Raw genomic sequence first — 20,395 nt, 5'->3', positions numbered from 1 at the left:
GTGTCATTATTTACAATGGCCCTAAGATGTTGTAAAATGCGCGCATGCACCTGCAATTTGGTGCTTCCTACATACTTGAGACCGCAAGTGCACGTTAAAACGTATACTGCGAACTCGGTACGGCATGTGTAATGACCCCTGATTTGTACTGGAGCGGAACTAAAGGGTGTATTATACTGTGAAGTATTCACTCCAAATTTACATGCCCTGCAAGAAGCGCATTTAAAGAAACCTTTAATGGGCTGCAGCCAATTGGTTTTAGTAGAGGTTTCCATGTGTTTAGACACTAGCTGATTTCTCATCGAAATTGCCCGTCTAAAAGTGATAGTAGGTGTAGATGGCAATATAGGTGCCAATACTGCATCTGTTCTTAGTATTGGCCAGTTGTGATTAACTATCCTCCTGAGCTGATGATGTTGTTTATTAAATGTGATAATAAGACGGGGTGCATTGATATTATCATGACTACTTGTTGGTGGTATTATGGTGTCATATCTCTCATGCTCCAAAGCTTTCCCAAGCTGTGAGCCGCACTCTAACACCCACTCGAAGCCTCAGGCCTTCATTAGGTATGAACAGCATGACGTCCGTGATCTGCATACCAGCTGTTCCACCGGCACCTGCCTGACGCGTTTCGAAGGATTGCCTTCTTCTTCAAAGGCGTCTGCTGGCGGAAAAGATTGTGTGCCTTCCGTTCTTCGTCCCTTTAAAGTGATGCAAAGATCACGCCCTCAGGCGAACTCCTCGTATGAGTGTCGCAAGGGGCATGCTGTTCATACCTAATGAAGGCCTGAGGCTTCGAGTGGGTGTTCGAGTGCGGCTCACAGCTTGGGAAAGCTTTGGAGTATGAGATATTAGGCGGCTGTCCCCGCCGCCGAGCCCGCACCACCTCGCAAATAGGGGGCCATTTGGTTTGTTATTTACCAAACCGAACTGTGGAGCACCTGCTCAGGAATTAGGACAGCAACCCGCCTGTGAGGCCCATCAGAGGGCTTGTAAATGTCATTTTGCAGACAGGAGTTAGTACCGCCATCCATGGCTATTAACTCTCCGGGACTTCAGTACCCAGCATGCCCCTTGTGACACTCATACGAGGAGTTCGCCTGAGGTCGTGATCTTTGCATCACTTTAAAGGGACGAAGAACGGAGGGCACACCATCTTTTCCGCCAGCAGAAGCCTTTGAAGAAGAAGGCAATCCTTCGAAACGCGTCAGGCAGGTGCCGGTGGAACAGCTGGTATACAGATCACGGACATCATGCTGTTCATACCTAATGAAGGCCTGAGGCTTCGAGTGGGTGTTAGAGTGCGGCTCACAGCTTGGGAAAGCTTTGGAGCATGATATATATATATATATATATATATATATATATATATATATATATATATATATATATATATATATATATATATATATATTCACTTAAAAAACCATAGGTTTCACACATGTTATAGTTAGCTGGACATTTCACTCGTAAAAAACCAATGAAATTCCCCCGTTATAGTTAGTGCAGGCAACTATAACTCACGCGACCGCAATCCTCTGCTGATGACGTCAGATATTACATCACTGTATTTAGACACTTATTTACCCATGTCTTCTTCCATTAATCTTTAGCTATACATATATTACAAATATTTATTTTTCATAAAGACACATATGTCATCAGTGATGTAATATCTGACGTCATCAGCAGAGGATTGCGGTCGCGTGAGTTATAGTTGCCTGCACTAACTATAACGGGGGAATTTCATTGTTTTTTTACGAGTGAAATGTCCAGCTAACTATAACATGTGTGAAACCTATGGTTTTTTAAGTGAATTTGCAAGGTTTTTTAAATGCTTATTCGTAACTATAACGTGTGTGAAACCTATGTTTTTTTCAGTGAATTTGTACGGTTTTTTAAATGCTAAGTTATGTATTTTTTTTCATTTTCAGGTTTTTCACCGTGCGTGCACTGTACGCGCACCGTGCACTTCGCACACCGTGCGCGCGCTGTGGGCGCTCGGTGCGCTTCGCGCACCAAGCGACCACGGTTCGCAGTGCGTGCTGTGCGCGCACGGTGCACGCAAGTCGCAATTTAAAAAAAAAAAACATGGTTTTTTCTCCCTTGGGGGTCCTTCTGTGACCCCCTGACCAAGGCAAGGGGGTCAGGAACTGTCCACTCTGCCCCCTTTTCACGCTCTCCACCTTTTTTTTTCACCCCCTCAGACTGCGAGAGACAAAATGGCGGCCGACACTTCCTGGTTTCGACCGATTCGAATGTTTACCGACATCAAACAACCAATCAGAATTGCGCTCGCGCACGGCAGGGTGCGCGCACAGTGCGCGCACGATGCGCGCGTATAGATATTGATATGCTTTTAAGTGCTATTTTCTCAGGAAATACTGAACAGATTTACACCAGACCTGCAAAAGGCACTTCCTTGACCTTATGGCTACCTCTCTGCCAAATTTCACGTAATTCTGTTCAGCCGTTCGGGCTGTAGCTGCGACTAAAGGTCCTATGGAAAAATGCATGGGGAAAACGCGTTTTGGGACCCCCCCTTTTTCTCGGCCCCCGCTTGACGAATCACCCAGAGACTTTCAGGGTAGGCGCTGAACGGAGCGCCCCATTTGTTTTGAAAATTTCGCGAGGATTCGTGAACCGGCGCCAAAGTTATTCAAAATAAAATTTTGAGATTTCCTATGGAAACTAGGTTGTAACTATAACTATCTACTGGCGTCCGCCAGTAAATTATATATATATACATATATATATATATATATATATATATATATATATATATATATATATATATATATATATCATAGTAATACATTTTAAATATGCAAAATCAATATGATGTAAAATAAATAATTTTGTTATTTATGTTACACTATATATATATTATATAAACACAAGCATATATACATGTGTTTGTGTGTTTCTATATTTATACATTGTATTAAATATTAGTGAAATGTATTTAATTTACAATAGATTAACTTGATATATTTAACATTTACTACTTTAAACTATATTCATATTAAAAAATCGATATTTATGTATATTTTGGACAATATTAGTGTCAACGATATTTATTTTCCTTTATTTTTGTACTTCCTATTATTAGTATAGGGCCAAAATATTTTTGTAAATTATATTTTTGACACAATATTTATGTCAAACGATATTATTTACCTTGATATTGTGTCAGTGATGCTTTTCAAACATGTACAGGAACTCTGCTATGTCTTGCCCTGCCAATCTTGCGGTTCCCCTCACATCATTTAGAGGCAAGGGAACCACTAGGTTTCCAATAGTGGAGCCTCAACTTTCTCTTCTGTTGGAAACCCTTGATCTAGTAGTCCATCCACCACAGGACTTATTTGGGGTGTGGTGACTGTCCCACATTTTCCCTACCTAGGTCTACCATATGAGGCTTGGTAGACCAGACCAGGAAAACCAATAAATGGCACCAACTTGCAATGAGAAAATTCCCTGCATGTCATGCACATGATTATTTTGCTTTTCTGCCCCCTAACCCTCTTTTGGGGGTTTGTTTCTGGAAGCAAATGAAATGCTGAACAGGTAAAAAAAATGCCATCTATAATGCATCAACTGTCCTAGCAGATGCATTATAGAAACACAGGTCCTTGCCAAACAGGGAGAGATATCTAAATATGGCAGACCACCCACCTTGCGTGAAATAATTCTGTTAGTTTTACATTTTTGAAAACAAAGATTAAATAGTTTTTCTTTTTTTTAGCAAAGACTGACCTTTCTCTTTAACTGGATTGGAATTCGAGTCAAGTTAAAGTAACTGTAAATTGGGGTAATTTTGAAGTTTTTTGTTTTGAATCTAAGGGCTTTATTTAGAGTTAGTCAAATGCAAGACATCCGCAAAAAAGATGTCCAATCCATTGCATCACAAAATTCCTAGATTTCATTGGCAAACTAAATACAGCTGATTGGACTTCCACCACAATTTGGCAGATGTCCTGCTCCACCAAACTCTAAAGAAGGTCCTAAATGTTTTCAAGCTAATTGTTTTTTAAACTGTGTTAAAATAAAAGTTTTCCAAATAAATATTTCAATCTATTTTGCTAAAACCAAATCTATAGTGTCTGTCAATTGTGAAAACACTAGTTGAAATGGTCACCAAGTAAGCACTAACGAAACGCAAGTCTACATCCTAACTGTGGCTTCCACATTATAGGGGATTGATCCTCATATCAACAGGGTATTACAGAAAGCTGGGGACATAGTATATGTTTTGGCACAAAGATGATCTTTTCTCTCCTATTCGTAATTTCCTTTGTGGAAAATACAAACCGAATTCTCTGATCTGGGGCAGCGAATGGTTCTATTGCGTGGCTTATGGAACCATATTTAAGGGTAAGTAACTTTTTCCTTTAAATATTTACTAGTAATTTAGACTTAAGCCTTGTTTAAAAGACATATTGTAGCACAAAAACAAGGAAAAGCTAAAAGAATATAGGGGCTCATTACGATGGCGGGCAGACTTGGTCTGCTCGCCACTGTAGCGGTGTTTGGGTCCGACCGCCATGCGTGTGGCCGTCCCGCATGTACAATTATGATGGGACCGCCACCGCTGCAGTCAGATTTTGCACCTTTAACATTGAGGCGGTGGCTGCTGACAGCAGCACCGCCACGATGTTAAAAAGAGCATGTTGTGCATTTCACTGCACTACGTGTCAGTCACTACACTGTGCCTGCCACTTGGTGCAGTGAAATGTAGGGGGGTACCATGGGTACACCCCAGTGCACACACATTTCCCCCCAACACAAGGGGGGCCCCCCAACAAGCCCCTGAAGACATTCTCAGCCAGCCGTTCAATGGCGGTTCAACCTCCACGGAAAGGCTGGCTTCCGCCGGCATCATAATTGTGCCGGTGGAGCCTACTAGGCTCCGCCGCCATTGTAAGCATGCTGACTGCTCCGCCAGGCAATTGTGACAATTGCTACCGGCGGAAAAGCGGCGGACGGACTTTCTGTCCGCCGCGATACTCACCGCCATCAGAATGTGGCGGGGGGTAAATCTCATGACGATGGCGGAACGATCGCCACCGACGGCCCAGCGTTGGCTATTTTTCCGCCATTGTAATGAGCCCCTTAGGTAGGTACATTTGTTTATTAGTTAATAAAAACCATCGATATTGATTAAAACATACAAAACAAATCATATGAAGATTTATCGATTAAGTGAAAGCACTCTTTTGTTTAGGCAGCTGTCCTTAATACCAGGTTTGCTGGGCTACAATAAACAAATCAATCATGAAGTGCAGAGAGTGCCAATATAAGGCTTAAAACTGGAATAAGCCTAAGCAATGAGCACATTTTGCAAATTCTGTGCAGAAGGTGCTGATATTTAGCCAGGAAAATGGATAGGCTAATGTCAAACTGGTACTCACCTTACCATATACCATACACATCAATTTAAAACATGCTAAACAGATCATATAATTTGGTAAAATCTAAAATGAGTTTTATCAGTTATATAAAAGTATTCTTTCTCATTTAAACAGCAGTCATTTATACAATAGTTGCTGGGCCTACAGAAGAGAAATCAAGAATAAAGTGCAAAGAGAGCCAACATTGCTGTCTATAACTGGCATAAGCCTAAACCATTTGCAAATTTGCCTAAGAGGTGCCTAAGAGGTGCTGATATTTAGTCTGTGGAACTTATAGGCTCATTTGAAACTGGTACTCAACCTGACGGGATAGGAAAACACCAAAAACTCATGGTCCCTAGCAGCGTGCCATAGCAAAGCTACATATATGCGATGTGCACATTTTCAGAAAAGCTGCTTATAGCCAGGGGGCACGTAGGGTACTGTCAAACTAATACTCCACCTGACTGGATGGGAAGCAGCAAGTGTTCGTAGACCCTGGTGGGCCGCCATAATTAAAACACCTAATGCCAACATTGACGCTTAAAACTGGTGTAAGCTTAAGCAATGTCCAAATTCTGTGCCGAAGATACTGATATTTAGCCAGGGAAATGGATAGGGTAATGTCAAACTGGTACTCTACCTACCATATACCATAAGCATAAATTCAAAACATGCTAAACAGATCATAATTTGGTAAAATCTAGAATGGGGTTTATCGGTTATATAAAAACACTCTTTCTCATTTAAACAGCGGTAGTTGATACAATAATTGCTGGACCTCCAGAAGAAAAATCAAGGATAAAGTTGATAGCTATTACTGGCATAAGCCTGAGCCATGTGCAAATTTGCCCAGAAGGTGCTGATATTTAGCCAATGGAACTTATAGGCTTGTGTAAAACTGATACTCAACCTGACGGGATAAGAAAACAACAAAAACGCCATGTTTGTGGAAAAGCTGCTGATAGCCATGGGGCAGATAAGGTAATGTCAAACTAATCCTCTACCTGACTGGATAGGAAGCAGCAAAGGTTCGTAGACCCTAGTGACCCACCATAATTAAAATACCTACAAGGTTTCTCGTCAGAGTCATTCTTCTTCATTCATCTTACCCCAGCTGTGACCATACATCTGCCTTCACAAGGGATCTAAAAATGTACAAGAACTGTACCAGTCTAATGTTCAGTATTGTGTTCCTTGGGTCTAGTAACTTCATCCGTGCAGATCTGCAGGACCTAATCCTTAGATGCATATAACGTGCTGCAACGTTTCGTCTGCCTGATGAAATAAGCGGCATTTCAAAAAGAATATAGATTTGCATACTGAAAGCAGAGCTCACCACGCATGTACCCATTCTTTACCATCCTTTTAGAGGCCAAAAACATACAATATCAAAAGTGAAGCACTGTTTCAGTTCAATTAAGAGTTTTTCACATGTTACATTATTTTTGTTTTTTCTATTGCAGCAAGGTTTGACTGGTTGTGATGATCTTCGCCAAGTAAAGACCTTGGAAATATGTGTAGATACTCGAGAGAACAGCTTAGGAAATTTTGGTGAGTCAAATGATTTTTATTGATGTAAACCTAGCCATTATCATTCATAAACTATGTGATGTTTACGGTTTGAAATTGTTGGATGGGTTGAGAAAGCTTAGACTTTTACCCTCTGAAGGTTTTGCCTAGTGGAAAAGAGCAAGCTGGTATGGATGGAGGAAAGTATGTTTTTGAAACAAACACTAGGAAAACATGATAGTATATTGTTAGGCAAGGTACCCAAAACATGCTCTCTTGAAGATTGAGGGGATCTAGTGTTAAATGTTTATTTTGTGTGATGGAAAACACTTATTTTGTTTGGTGGACTGGGCTACCATGCCTTTGTGGAGTTTGGAGGCTGATACCTTAGAGATTGTTGTGTTTTGGTGCGTTTACAGAACACAGTCTAATGATATGTACGGCTGCTTTTTAAAGATATTTACATAGCTAGCCGTTAGTGTATGAATATATTCCTTGTCAGGAAATCATTGTGCTTGATAATGCCAAATGACTTTGAATTTGCTCAACATTGCATATACAAAATAGGTAAAAGAAAAGAAAGCCTGCATTTTCAGAGCACCCTAAAACCTTGTAAATCTGCTCCATCTAACTGAATTAACATCCTTGCCCCTTACTTTTTTATGTACCATACTTAGTTTCATTACATTTTATTTAACCATTATCTGGTTCTTATGTGTGCTATGCTTCTCGTGCTTACCAAAAAGACTCATCAAGATGACTATTAGAGATACACGGTGTCTCTAATGATAAAACACATTTTTAGGTCGAGCCTAGCTTAGCGCGCATGCGCTGCTCTAGGAGAGGGCCTCTTGGAATCACTCCAGACTTTCAGAAAACTTGTGCGTGTGGCTTTAGATTTTCCACACATTGTATTGGCCTTTGCGTGTGGCTTTAAAAAATGAAAGCATGCAATTGGCCAAAGGCGGGTGCATGCCCCACCCTTTTCAGTAAATGTTTAACCCCACGGCCTCCAGCTTGCAGGAGCGAGCAGCGGTGTGCAGTGTGCCATCTGTTGTGGATCATGTTTCCAATTAGCGCAGTCGCTTTCACTTTCACGGCCGCGTGGCCCTTTTTTGTTGTTTCCTCCTGCTTGTGTCTTCGTTGCCTTTAAGACGACATGACTGGTACTGTACACGAATAGCACAACGAGAGGAGGAGTGACAGCGGGATGTGGCGTAACACGTGGAGAAAACTCAAACGTTCCAAAGCATTCTTTTCCGTAGTGCCCTGCGATTCCCCTGCCTCTGCTGGTGTTGCTGGGCTACACTTGAAGATGTATTTTCCTGATCCCGTTGTCGCGTTGCTGCTTTGTGTTGTAACACTCGTTTTTTTAATAAACATTATAAACAGACGGAAAAGCGTAAAATACAGCAACTTCCCTCCTTGCCCCGGCCACTGCTGGTCATCGGTAACCTGCACATCTTCAACCTTAGGAGACCTTCCCCGACCATACTCGAGGTGAGCGCAGTGCGCGCTTTTTAACGCCATAACAAATGGAAGTTCTGCTTTGTTCACAGTGCATGTTTTTTCCTTATAGAATCGGCGCATGCTTAAGTTGAAATAATTACTACCCTTGTGTTTACCATGTACACAGGGAATCCAGCGTTCAAAATAAAAAATCAACGACTTCTCTCCCCTCCCACAGAGGAGAATCTAAAACGAAAACAATATATGTTTAGCTTTTCCATACGGGTGCGGACAGGGTACTAGTTCTGGACGAGCGTTAGAAAAGCCAATAGTTTTTGCCTAGGCAAAATCTACTTACTTTGTCCATGTGTTTCTTACATGTTGCATCATAGAGGCAGCAGAGGCAGCAGAAGCAGAAAGCAGAGGTGAGCCAGGCCCGTGCAAAAATCCACCATTGAAGCACCTCGTTGGGTGGCTCTAAGGGATTGTGTCGGCAAACACCACCTGTAAAATATTAAAGAAGCTCCGTGTATAATATATTACTAACAAAAGCTTTAGTTAATTTAAATGGTACCTATATAATGCTGTGAACTATTGAAAGTTCTTGCTTGTACTGCACGCTGTGTAAATCTGTCCAACGGGTGTGTGGCCAAGTCAAAGAATGCATTGCATTTTCTTGTAATTACTCTCAGCACCGAGAGTATATGTAGACACTAAACAAAGAGGTGCTCCCGACTGAGATAGTCAAGCAATGATCACGTTTCAGTCTCAGATAAATAGCAATCTGAAACCCCTCTTTATGAAAGCAGCATTACGCCACTTTCCACGATCACTCAGTAACACTGGCAGGAACTCTCCTTTTTTGTTGGCAGTTTTATATAGTGGCAACTCGACCCTAAGGTATTGGCATGCTTTACAGAAGCACAGTTACATTACACATTCAGTATTGGTAGGCAGGGGAGAGTGAGTGATTTGCCCAGAAGAATCACTGGATGTTGAGCTAATGCCGAGACACGAACCAAGTCGGCAACACTGACCGAAACGCCACAACCTCTGCACCCGGAAAATTATATATTATTCAGCAGCTGAATGTGTACATGAAGCTATAGTGCAGTCGCTCATGTTTCAAGCATTCTTATAACACAAGCATTGGCAATGCAATAAGTCTCGCAATTGCAAGATTCTGACCTATTGCAATTGTAAATAACAATACCTTTTGTTTATGTGTTTAAAAAACAACACATAAATAAAAAGCATTGTTATTTACAATACCAATATTTCAAAGTTTTCTAAAATGCGAGACTTTGCAGGAGCCTTTTAGGGAGTTCTTATTTATGAAATGAATAATGCCAAAATGGTAACCCACTCCCCCAGTTCCAAAGTCCTCTGCTAATGCTATTATGCTACTCCATCTCTCACAAACAAACTGCTTTTTTGTGAGTTGTGTCCCTTTCCCTGATTTAGCTACTCTCCCTCCATACGCCCACCCTTAACCCCTTCCTCCCTTTTGTTTCTTTGCACGACCCAATCGTGTACTCAACGCAGTGCAAGTAAAAGCAAAAAAAAAACAGGGAACTGCTTTCATTCTCTACAGGAAGTGACGGAGGGACATTTGGTACACATGTAATTTTTGGAAAGGTTGTTTTTGTGAAAACAATAAAAAAAGAATTATTTACTCAATCGCACATTCTCCTCACGTCCTGCAAAACGAAATTCAAATCGGGCGACTGAGGGTGGCCTTCTTACATGGACATGCTGATTACATTCCCCAACTGAGTGTCGGTACAGCCCAAAACTAAAACCAAATATTGTTTTTTTCAGTGTGGTTCTTTGGGGACTGCTTTGATAGTACTCTAAGGCTGCCTGGCCCTGGGGCTCTCTCCCTCCCTCCCTCTTCACTCTGCTGCTCCAGCCTGGCACGGCCTGAAGTGAAATGCGGCACTACCTGCTGCCTTTGTTATTTTTCATGTACCTATTTATAGAGGTGTCAATGGAGCTCCCTGGTGTGAGAAGGCAGCTCTTTTGTGCTCTCTGTCTTAGAAACACCCGTAATCTGCATTTTTGTGTTCTTTTTGGAATGATTTTATATTTTTGCTTACAGGGTTTCACTTTGGCAAGCTTCCCTTAGCTGCCCCTACACTACTGCAAGCTACCCGACACTGATCCCAATGACGCAAGCTTTCTCATGTTCCTCACTTCTGCAAGCTTCCCTTGGCTTCCCCTACACAACTACAAGCTACCCTACACTGCTCCTAATGTCACAAGCTTTCACAGGCTTCAATTTTGGATTGATATAACCTTACACATATTCAGAAATTAAGCTTTAATGAATGATCCAGGATCATGTGCTGCAACGCTACACACTTTTAAGGTCCCAAAGGCGAGACCTACTGGCTATGCCAATGCTTGTTTTTATGGTGCCATTTCTCCTCATTAAGATGGCCTACTACACTCAGCGTAATGAAGATTAACAAAAATGAATGAGGGCAGAACCTCCTCATTGGTATACCTTGTCCCAGCTTGCGTTATGTTATGTTGATTTTGTATTGCGCACTTATCACCCGAGAGGGTATCCAGGCGATTGAGCAGGTAGGTGTGTGGTCTCTGCCACATTATTCGAATAGCCAGGTTTGCAGCTTTTTGCAAAACTGAACTTGCGAGGTGAAGGCTCTGAAGTGTTATAGAGATCGTTCCATGTTTTGGCTCCTGTGTTAGAGAACGAGCGGCCTCTTCTGCATTTGTGAATGCGGTGGTGTGTGCAAGTATGAGGCTGAGCGTAGGTGTCTTCATGCGTTATGAAAGTGTATCCTACTGCTGAGGTAAGCAGGTTCTGTGTTGTGCATGGCTTTATAGGTGTGACTGAGGAGTTTGAATTGACTGCATTTGCGGATGGTGAGCCAGTGGAGCTCCCAAAGATGATGTGAGATGTGGGTGCTGTGAGGGAGGTTGTGTTCTGGATGGAAGTCGGTTCAAGAGTTGTTTCTAGATTCCAGCGTACAGAGCATTTCCGTAGTCGAGTCGGTTTGTGATGAGTGCTTACATGATGGTTTACCTGGTGTTCTGTGGACCCACTTGAAGAATTGTCATAGCATTCATAGAATATGGAAGCAGGCAGAGCTTACTGTGTTGACCTGTGCCATCATGTTGAGCTTGTCATCCAGGATGATCCCTCCTAATATATTTAAGGGCAGATTTATGTTAACTGGCGCATCCCTGCATATCAGCAGGGATGCGCCAATTATTATGCGCCGCAGCTGCGCCACCATGGATGCGCCGCATTTATAATGCGGCGCACCATGGGGCAAAAACGGCACAGATGCGTGACGCATCTGTGCCGTAAAAGTGGCGCATTGCTGGAGTTGCGTCGCAAGCGCGACGCAGCTCCAGCAATGTTCTGGGGGGCCCTATCTGTACAATGCTGCGTCAATCCTTACGCCTGCTTCAAGCAGGCGCAGGGTTTTGACGCAGCATGGGCCTAAAAGTGACTGAGTGAAATCTTGTAGATTTCACTCAGCCACTTTTAGGAGGCGTTCCTGCACCGGAACGCCCCCACCTGCCCTGGAACGCCTACATGTGGCGCAGGGCTTTACAACGTGACGCATCTCCCAGATGCGTCACGTTGTAAATACCCCGCACCATGGCGCAGGATTTGCGCCGCTGCTGCGTCACAAAAGTGACGCAACGGCGGCGCAAAAGTGGCACAAGTGCAACATAAATCTGCCCCTTAGAATGTAGGGAGCTTGGTCCAGCCTTTTCTTGCAAACAGTACTGTTGGATTGGGAATGTCCCCTTCATGGTATACAGAGGTGATCCCCTGCCTGGAGTGACCTAGCTGCATGCAATATATGTATCCTGACTTTTTGTTTGCCCTGAAAACATGTGTGCACTGTTGGCTAGGCGTGGGCATGTGTGCACTGTTGTCTACGCACTGTGTGTGCACTGTTGACGAGGCTTGGGCATGATAGTGTCTAGGTTTAAAACGTGGACTGTAACCTGGGGTGGGAGCACCAAGAGTCCCCTCATACCCAACATGGGACTACCGACCATGTCCTTGGTTGATGATATAAAAGGGTGGTAACAGGGTGCCGAGTTTTCTGAGTTATTAGTCCTGACCAGACCTTTTTCCTGTGTCAAAGGGAAGTGCAGGGTACTGACCACCATGTGTAAAGTTTTGCTTCAATGTGAACCCCTAGATTGACATTCGTTTTGCCTATGAGGTGCATCTATGTAGGGCACTTGCTGAGTAACCTGAATCTATGCATGTTCAGTCTGAGTGTTGGGACCAGTGGAATCCAATGTGGATGGCCCCTAGTTTAGCATGGCGCTATATAGAGGGTGGATACAGTTACCCCACAAAGTGAACGTGTTTTGATTGCATTCCTTGGCTAGAGGGTGGAGGCCCAGACAATGAAGTGACAGTGGATGGAGACAGGCCTACCCTTAGAAATTCAATGATGACTTTTTAGCAAGGGCCTGCTGATTAGTTCTTCCTGGGCTTAGCCATTTTGGCAGTTGTTAAAAGTGAGGATGTTTCTAGGCAGGACCTTTCTTGTCTTTCCCTGCTTTCTTTAGGGAAACAGGCATCACAACGCGGTCATAACCACGTGCCATAACCACGTGGTCATTACCATGCGGTCCTAACCACAAAGCCATTACCACACATATGCCTTTATCATGCATGCCTTTAGCACGCATGCCTTTACCACGAATATGTCTTTACCATGCATGCCTTTACAACTAATTTCGTTTGAAAGGCATGAATGATAAAGGTATATGCGGGGTAAATGTTTTAAAAGCAGTATTTAGTTTAATTTTGTAAAGGCATGAATGATTAAAGCATATGTGTGGTAAAGGTTTTTCAGGTAAGCACAGGCAAGTTTTAAGTGGTTTATATATTCCATGTGATCAAGGCCAGCCATGGCCGAAACGTGTCTTGCTATGAAGTATAGCTCTTGCTGATACCGCACATATTCTTGAGCGTCTTCTTCCTTTTGGAGTGAGAAGTAATCAATGGTTCTTTTGATGTTGAAAAGCGGGTGACCTCGTCCTGCTTGGCGCTACACCCCTCACTGGCCTTGCTAGGATTCTACGAGTACTTGTTCCTATAAATATATATCTATTACCTACTGGCGGTCACCAGTATTTAGTTATAGTGAGGACCTAGTTTCCATAGGGAAAGCGTTTTTCCACTTGTCTATATGTTTGACCAGAATCTTCACAAAGTTATCCCAAAAAAGTGCCCCAGTTATTGTTGTGCATGGAAAGTTTCAGGGCGATCTGGTAAGCGGGGGCAGGGAAAAAGGGGGGGTCAAAAAATGTGTCTCCCATGTTAATTCCCATAGGAATTTTAGACGCAACTACAGCCCGTGCCACTGGACGGAATTACACCAAAATTGGCAGAAAGTTAGCTGCTGGTCCAGAAAGCGCCCTTTTTGTAAATTGGTGTAAATCTGTTCAGTATTTAGGAAATATTAATGGAAATCCAAACTTGTATATATAGGGACGCAGATCCTCCGAGGAATTGACAGTTCCCTTGATGAAATGTGATTGACAGCCAACACTGCAACCAGTGAGTCCCACAGCAAACGTAAACAAAAAGAGAAGGGGACAGGGTAGGAAAACCCAGACCCGCTTGGCCTCTTGGAGGGGTGCCAGAGGGACGCCACCAAGGCAAAACAAATATATTTTTTGCTGCAAATCAGCAAAAGGGCCACGATTATGCAGTAATATTGTTTTTAAAAACCAATCACTGTCTCCCGTGCACGTTTAAGGTTTAGCCCATGGGTGGGCCAGATCCCGAGGGAAAGCATAAATAAAAAAAAAGCCCATAATCACAAATGTTAATATATTATTTTACTCATGCAATCCACAGAGTGTACTTTCTATATTGATTAAGGGTGTGTCTTAAACTGTGCTCTGAATGCTTTCTCTTAAGTTGAAAGGATCCAGCGTGCTGCGTTGGCAGTTTACAGTTCCGGTTGCAGTTATAGTGACTGGCGGATGGGGCAGGTTAGCACAGGGGGCTGGAGTCTCTTCCCCTGGCAGCCATTCACCTGCCACCCGCCATCACTGCCATTTCTGCCACAGCCACTATAGCCACCAGTGCCTGGGGGCAGGGCTGTGGGCCACGAGGGCTATCTTTTGAGCACGTTTTGAGCCTCATTTCCTTCTGTTCTCTCTTCCCCCTCGCCACCCCGCTGCAAGTGGATTCTGAAGGCAGTAGAAGGGAAATAGAGGGCAAATTAGCCAGCAACAGGCTAAGGGTGCCAAATGCTTTCTCTTAAGTTGCTATTTCCTCATTCTGTTCTCAGTCCACATATTTTGCAATATCACAAGTACATGCACTGTTGTGAACTGCAGTTTAAACACATGTTAGTGAGTGCCTGTACATCATGGGCAGAGAGCTTTAAAATGGTGGTTGTCGCTTACTCTAAGTCCATTAAGATCCCACCACACCTCAGTGTAAATCTTACAGCAGGTACTGAGTTTTTGGGGCATGAAGCTACTCCATTTCCCAGCATAATATATGCTGTAAACAGCCCGTGTGTGTATTTAAAAAGTTCATAATCATGGAGGCCTTCGATCTGCATGTGTAAATTACTCTGACCGTTATTGCCGTCTACTGGGTGAATGTAGTTATGGCAGAGACCGTCTCTTGTACATTATCAAACCAAGTTCACAATTGCGTATGCAGGTCAAACGCAGGCTTAACCATCGCTAAATTGGCTAAGTGTTCATTCTATTGAGATCTGGCATGCGTTGCTGCTCACAACTCGCCGCCTTGAGCCGCTGTCGCCAAGTTTATTTCTTGTGTATGTTGTTTAGCTTCTAAGCGTGGAACTCCTATTGGTGGCATTTTGTTCACACAATACATTTTAAGAAGGCAGCAGTGTATAAATTGTCCCACGAAATATGTTCTATTGAGTTTGGATACCATGGAACTAATGTGGATGGATTCATGATATTCTTTATTTCACTCATGCTAGCGGTCGCCCGGTTCTTCCTTCAGTGTACAGAGGCACAAATCTGTAATCTGTACTTTTCCCACAATACATTCTGTTTGTTATCATTAAAGCCGCTCAGCAGGAGTCACTCCTGATGTGGTAAAAGACATGCCTGGGCCCCTCACGCCTTTTGGCCAGTACACCTATGACATTGTTCAGTGATACGCCCCTGATTACTTTCGCGTACATAACCATATCATAGCAGAGTCTCATGACCCAGAACAAAGGATGTTTTAAGTGTTACACTTTGACTGTGATAATGCCTGCCTGGCAGATGCAGTGGTCCCTGAAACCAAACGATAGAGCAAAAAATGAATATAGTCAAAATTGGAACTATATTATAGCCAATGTCCAGCCGGGCATGGCAACTTTAATAAGTAGAAATTCTTGACAGTAAACAAGGAAATGTAAGTAGAAATTCGGTGGGACACAAGCCTGTATCCTCTGACTTACATACCAAGTAGACAGAAAATGACAAAACACATTCAGGCAATTACAGTGATGTTTCTTTGAGAAATAATGAATAGCGAAACATCTGATATTCAGATTGCCACCTTCACACTATATTACATACAGCAATATTTAAGGTGTAGGGTGGGCAACAGAGTCGACGGCGTTTCGATCCTTATGAGAAAGATACAGGATCATCATCAGGACTAATTTAGTTAAATTGCCCTTATTTTGAATGCCTGAGTAAACATTGGACATAAGGCAAACTCATGTTGCCATGGAGGCAACGGAAAAGTTGATCCGGCATCGTCCGTACACACTGCATGGCCACGGAACCCATTTCTGCAAGTTGATTGAGACCTATCCGTGTCCTTCCTCCCGGAAGAATTGTGCGTAGGCATTGTCCTACCGTAAACCTTAACTCAACGTTACCTTTTCGTGAATCGGCATCTTTTCCGTTGCCTCCATGGCAACATGAGTTTGCCTTATGTCCAATGTTTACTCAGGCATTCAAAATAAGGGCAATTTAACTAAATTAGTCCTGATGATGATCCTGTATCTTTCTCATAAGGATCGAAACGCCGTCGACTCTGTTGCCCACCCTACACCTTAAATATTGCTGTATGTAATATAGTGTGAAGGTGGCAATCTGAATATCAGATGTTTCGCTATTCATTATTTCTCAAAGAAACATCACTGTAATTGCCTGAATGTGTTTTGTCATTTTCTGTCTACTTGGTATGTAAGTCAGAGGATACAGGCTTGTGTCCCACCGAATTTCTACTTACATTTCCTTGTTTACTGTCAAGAATTTCTACTTATTAAAGTTGCCATGCCCGGCTGGACATTGGCTATAATATAGTTCCAATTTTGACTATATTCATTTTTTGCTCTATCGTTTGGTTTCAGGGACCACTGTTTCCTGCAATACGTATCTACCCAAGGTCCCTGTCTAATTCCTTTGGGTGCCCTTGTTCCTCCTTTGATATGCCTGGCAGATGCGGCATTTACAGGCATCCATGCCTTTCCACCTTGCTGCTTGGTAACGTAAGATTCAAAACTACGCTTCTCGTCATCATCTGACTTGATGCCGGTAGTGCATCCAATGCCCTGATTGGTCAGATCTTTTCTGCACTTTCCAGACACCAACGTTTTCTCCAGTGGCCACAACCTCTGAATAACTTTTCTTTGCAGTTTAGGACTTGGTTCCCCTTCATTGACATAGCTTCGTAGATTGTACTTGAGTGAATGACTCTGGGGAGTTATGTCCCAGTCATGGAGTTCTTATTGGGTTTCTTCTTGTGGCCAGTCAGGATGCTGGTGTAGACACACGTCATTAGAGTGACACAGAAAAGTGACTGAACAAAGAGACATAACTGTCAATAATGAAGTAGGTATGGTAGCACTGGGGTATACAGTACATCTATTGAAAACAAAGGAAGAGCTGTAACTACCCACAAGACTCTGAATGTGTCCAGTATGTATGTGGGTCCCACACATTATGACATTTTAGACAAATATTTACCACGCCCCCATGGTTCAATACCCAGCAACCTCACACTGCAGATATCAAGTATTTCTAGATAATGTACTCCACAGGTAAACTGTACTTTTGCTATATATGTTAAGCTTATTATTATGTATGCATGGGATCACAGATTTTTTAAAATATTTGAATAAACCTCTCTTTGAAGACTTGCACAGCAGTGACCTCCCTACTTATGTTTTTTTTCTTTCTTACAGATTCAGTAAGACACCCAGCAAAATATCACTATTTTCTACAGCATTTCAGGGCCTGGTGTAGACCAGTATACTATTGGTATTTTGTTTATAATGCCACAAACTGGAGAGGTCAAAGCTACACCCACTCATACACCTATTTAGCTACTCTCACAATAACTCACAGACCCACACAGCCACTCGTACACACACAGTCAGACCCACACAGCCACTCGTACACAGTCACTCACACACCCACTAAACCATGAACACACCCACTCACAGACCCATACACCCACTCACACATACATGTAAGCACTCAAATACCCACTCATAGACCTGCAGAGCCACTTACACACCCACTCATACACCCACAAAACCACTCACACCCACTCACCGACCCATGCGGCCACTCACACACCCACTTACAAACTCACACAGCCACTCATACACTGACTCACACACCCACACAGCTACTCTCACACCCACTCACAGACCCATACAGGCATTTATACATCCATTGACAGACCGACAAAATCACTCACAAACCCACTCACTGACCTATACAGCCTCTCACACACCCACTCTCAAAGGTTACAGGTTACAGTTAGGAAATACAATTAAAGAAAAACTTTGAAATTCACTAAAGAAACAAAGGTTACAGGGACGTTATAGTTAGGAAATGGAATTTAAAAAACTTTAGAAAGTCACTGAAAAAAACAAAGCTTACAGGGACGTTATAGTTAGGCTCAGATTGTACATGTACAAAACCATAGAAATTCAGCACTTATAGTTACCTGAGCTAACTGTAACTTACACCCACGCAATGCACTCCTTATGACCTCACATATTACATCACTTATGACATGATCAGTGACATCAATGATTACATCTCAAATAACATCACTGATATCATCCACAGAACAACTCACATATCCTCTCACACACCCATACAACCACTCATACACCCACTCACACATCCATACAACCAGTTACACACCCTCTCACTCATCCATTGAGCCACTCATACACCCTCCAGGGGTATGGAATTTAATAAAATATCTACTTGTCCATGAGGCAGGTTGCCTCATAAATCTACTTGTCCTGTAACAAAATCCACTTGTCCCTTTGGTGCCATGTAGTGGGGCGACAAATTATGGCTGCAATCTCATTATTTAAGAGCTCTGATATAGACACTCTGATTATGCCAGGGCTCATACCATAGCAGTGTTTGAAAACTTGCAATCCGCTTATGTTGCCACGTTTCCGCAAATCTACATGCTGGGGCTGAAGGTAGTGGTAAGTAATAGTTCCAGGGTTAGAATGCCCTTTTGAGTCTGCGCAAACATACTAACTTGCATGTCTTGATGGTTTTCAACAACTCTAATCTTTTCCCATACTGAGAAATGTTGGAAATTTACTCCTGACAATGGCTGATGTAAACCTTCTTCCAGATTTGGGTAAAAGTGTTTGGAAGGAAAGTGAACTTGCAAACACTTTCACATGAGCAAATCTACACATGCATATTTGCTCATGCTAAAATGCAGTTCACAAATATTTTCTAGGAGTACTATTTCTTGTCCTGCTTCTGTAAATTCTTGGGAATTCACAAACTGCACTTAATGCAAGGACATACACCATGAGTGGACTTTTGAGACTTTCTTTAATAATTGGGCCCCTAAGTTGATCTGGCGTTGAACGTGACCTTTTGTGTTTATTATAATTCTGTCTCTCTCTCTCTCTGTATCGGCTGGCTTCACTGTGAGTGACAGCATTCGGCTCTTTCACAAGGAGCATATCGGCACACAAAGTCATGTAAAAAAAATGCTAGTAACTACTGAGGCAGTGTGTGCTTTTTGAGACCAAAAACTATTTTTGCTTTTGCCAATGTTTGTTATAATGATTAAAACCATGCCAAAACAAGTCACACATTAACAAAACTAAAAAGCTGACCACCAATTTCAGACCGCATGGCTTTGCCAATCCTTGTTTATTTTTGTTCCCCATATTCTTATTGGAACTGGTCACACTGATTTTCCATTATGAGTATTTTTGGGAGATACTAGTATGCATCAACACATGTTACTAAATAATGCTACAAAGAAATGGTACCTGAAATTTTACAGTAGTTTAGCGAAATGCTTTTTTCCTGCTTTCATTTTTTATGCCACTGGAGTCAAGCTATCCTGGCTGATGAGGGGTGAAACCCCAAAACCGTTCCTAGTATGCTTGTTTCCAGTCCAAGGAGGACATGGCCTGGCAGTTCGGGCTGGACTGTTCCCATTGGGCGCAGGATCAAGACTGATTTACATATGGCTGGGTTAATACTGGAATGGCATGGGGAGCAAAAAAACTATGGGTTTCGGCCAAGATCTCTGTACTGGGGTGAATGTATGACATTGTTCTTCATTCTGTCCATCAATTGTTCTTTTTTCATTTTTTTATGAACATTCTATTTTGAAAGCAAATAATCATCAGTCGTGCTTTCAAGCTTCTGCAAATATTTGGATTAAATCAGAGCATTTTGGGAGCATTATACATAGCCTCATATTGCTAAACTTTGAAAACGTGTGTGCACATTTTTATACTGAAACCGCTGTCAACAGTGGAGTCAGAGCTTACAACATTTACTTAAAGCGCTCATCCTAATAATAAAGGCTTTCAATTAATGAACCATAAAGGCAAGTTTGAACAGCATTAATATATGGACAAAAATATTACCTTAACTGCAGACAGTTCTCTTCCCTGATCCATAATATGGTACTGCAAACTGGCAGCCAAAGCGTTTGTGCTGCAGGGGATTGAGCCTACTTGTCCCAAGGACAAAATACACATGAAAACCTGTTGCCCTTTTTCCCAAACAAT

General features: G+C 42.5%; 1 protein-coding gene across 1 annotated transcript in view; it reads left to right on the top strand.

Annotated features, from left to right (window-relative positions):
* Positions 1-20,395, top strand: part of LRRC56 (leucine rich repeat containing 56) — a 943,429-nt gene that overhangs the window by 173,853 nt on the left and 749,181 nt on the right. The window contains exon 5 of the mRNA XM_085644809.1: positions 6,863-6,950. Within this exon, the coding sequence (XP_085500935.1) occupies positions 6,863-6,950 (88 nt within the window). The remainder of the gene's footprint in view (positions 1-6,862; positions 6,951-20,395) is intronic.

The sequence above is a fragment of the Triturus cristatus genome, chromosome 3_1, assembly GCF_964204655.1.
Source record: "Triturus cristatus chromosome 3_1, aTriCri1.1, whole genome shotgun sequence".
NCBI classification, from domain to species: Eukaryota; Metazoa; Chordata; class Amphibia; order Caudata; family Salamandridae; genus Triturus; species Triturus cristatus.
This window is presented reverse-complemented; position numbering and strand designations above follow the sequence as displayed.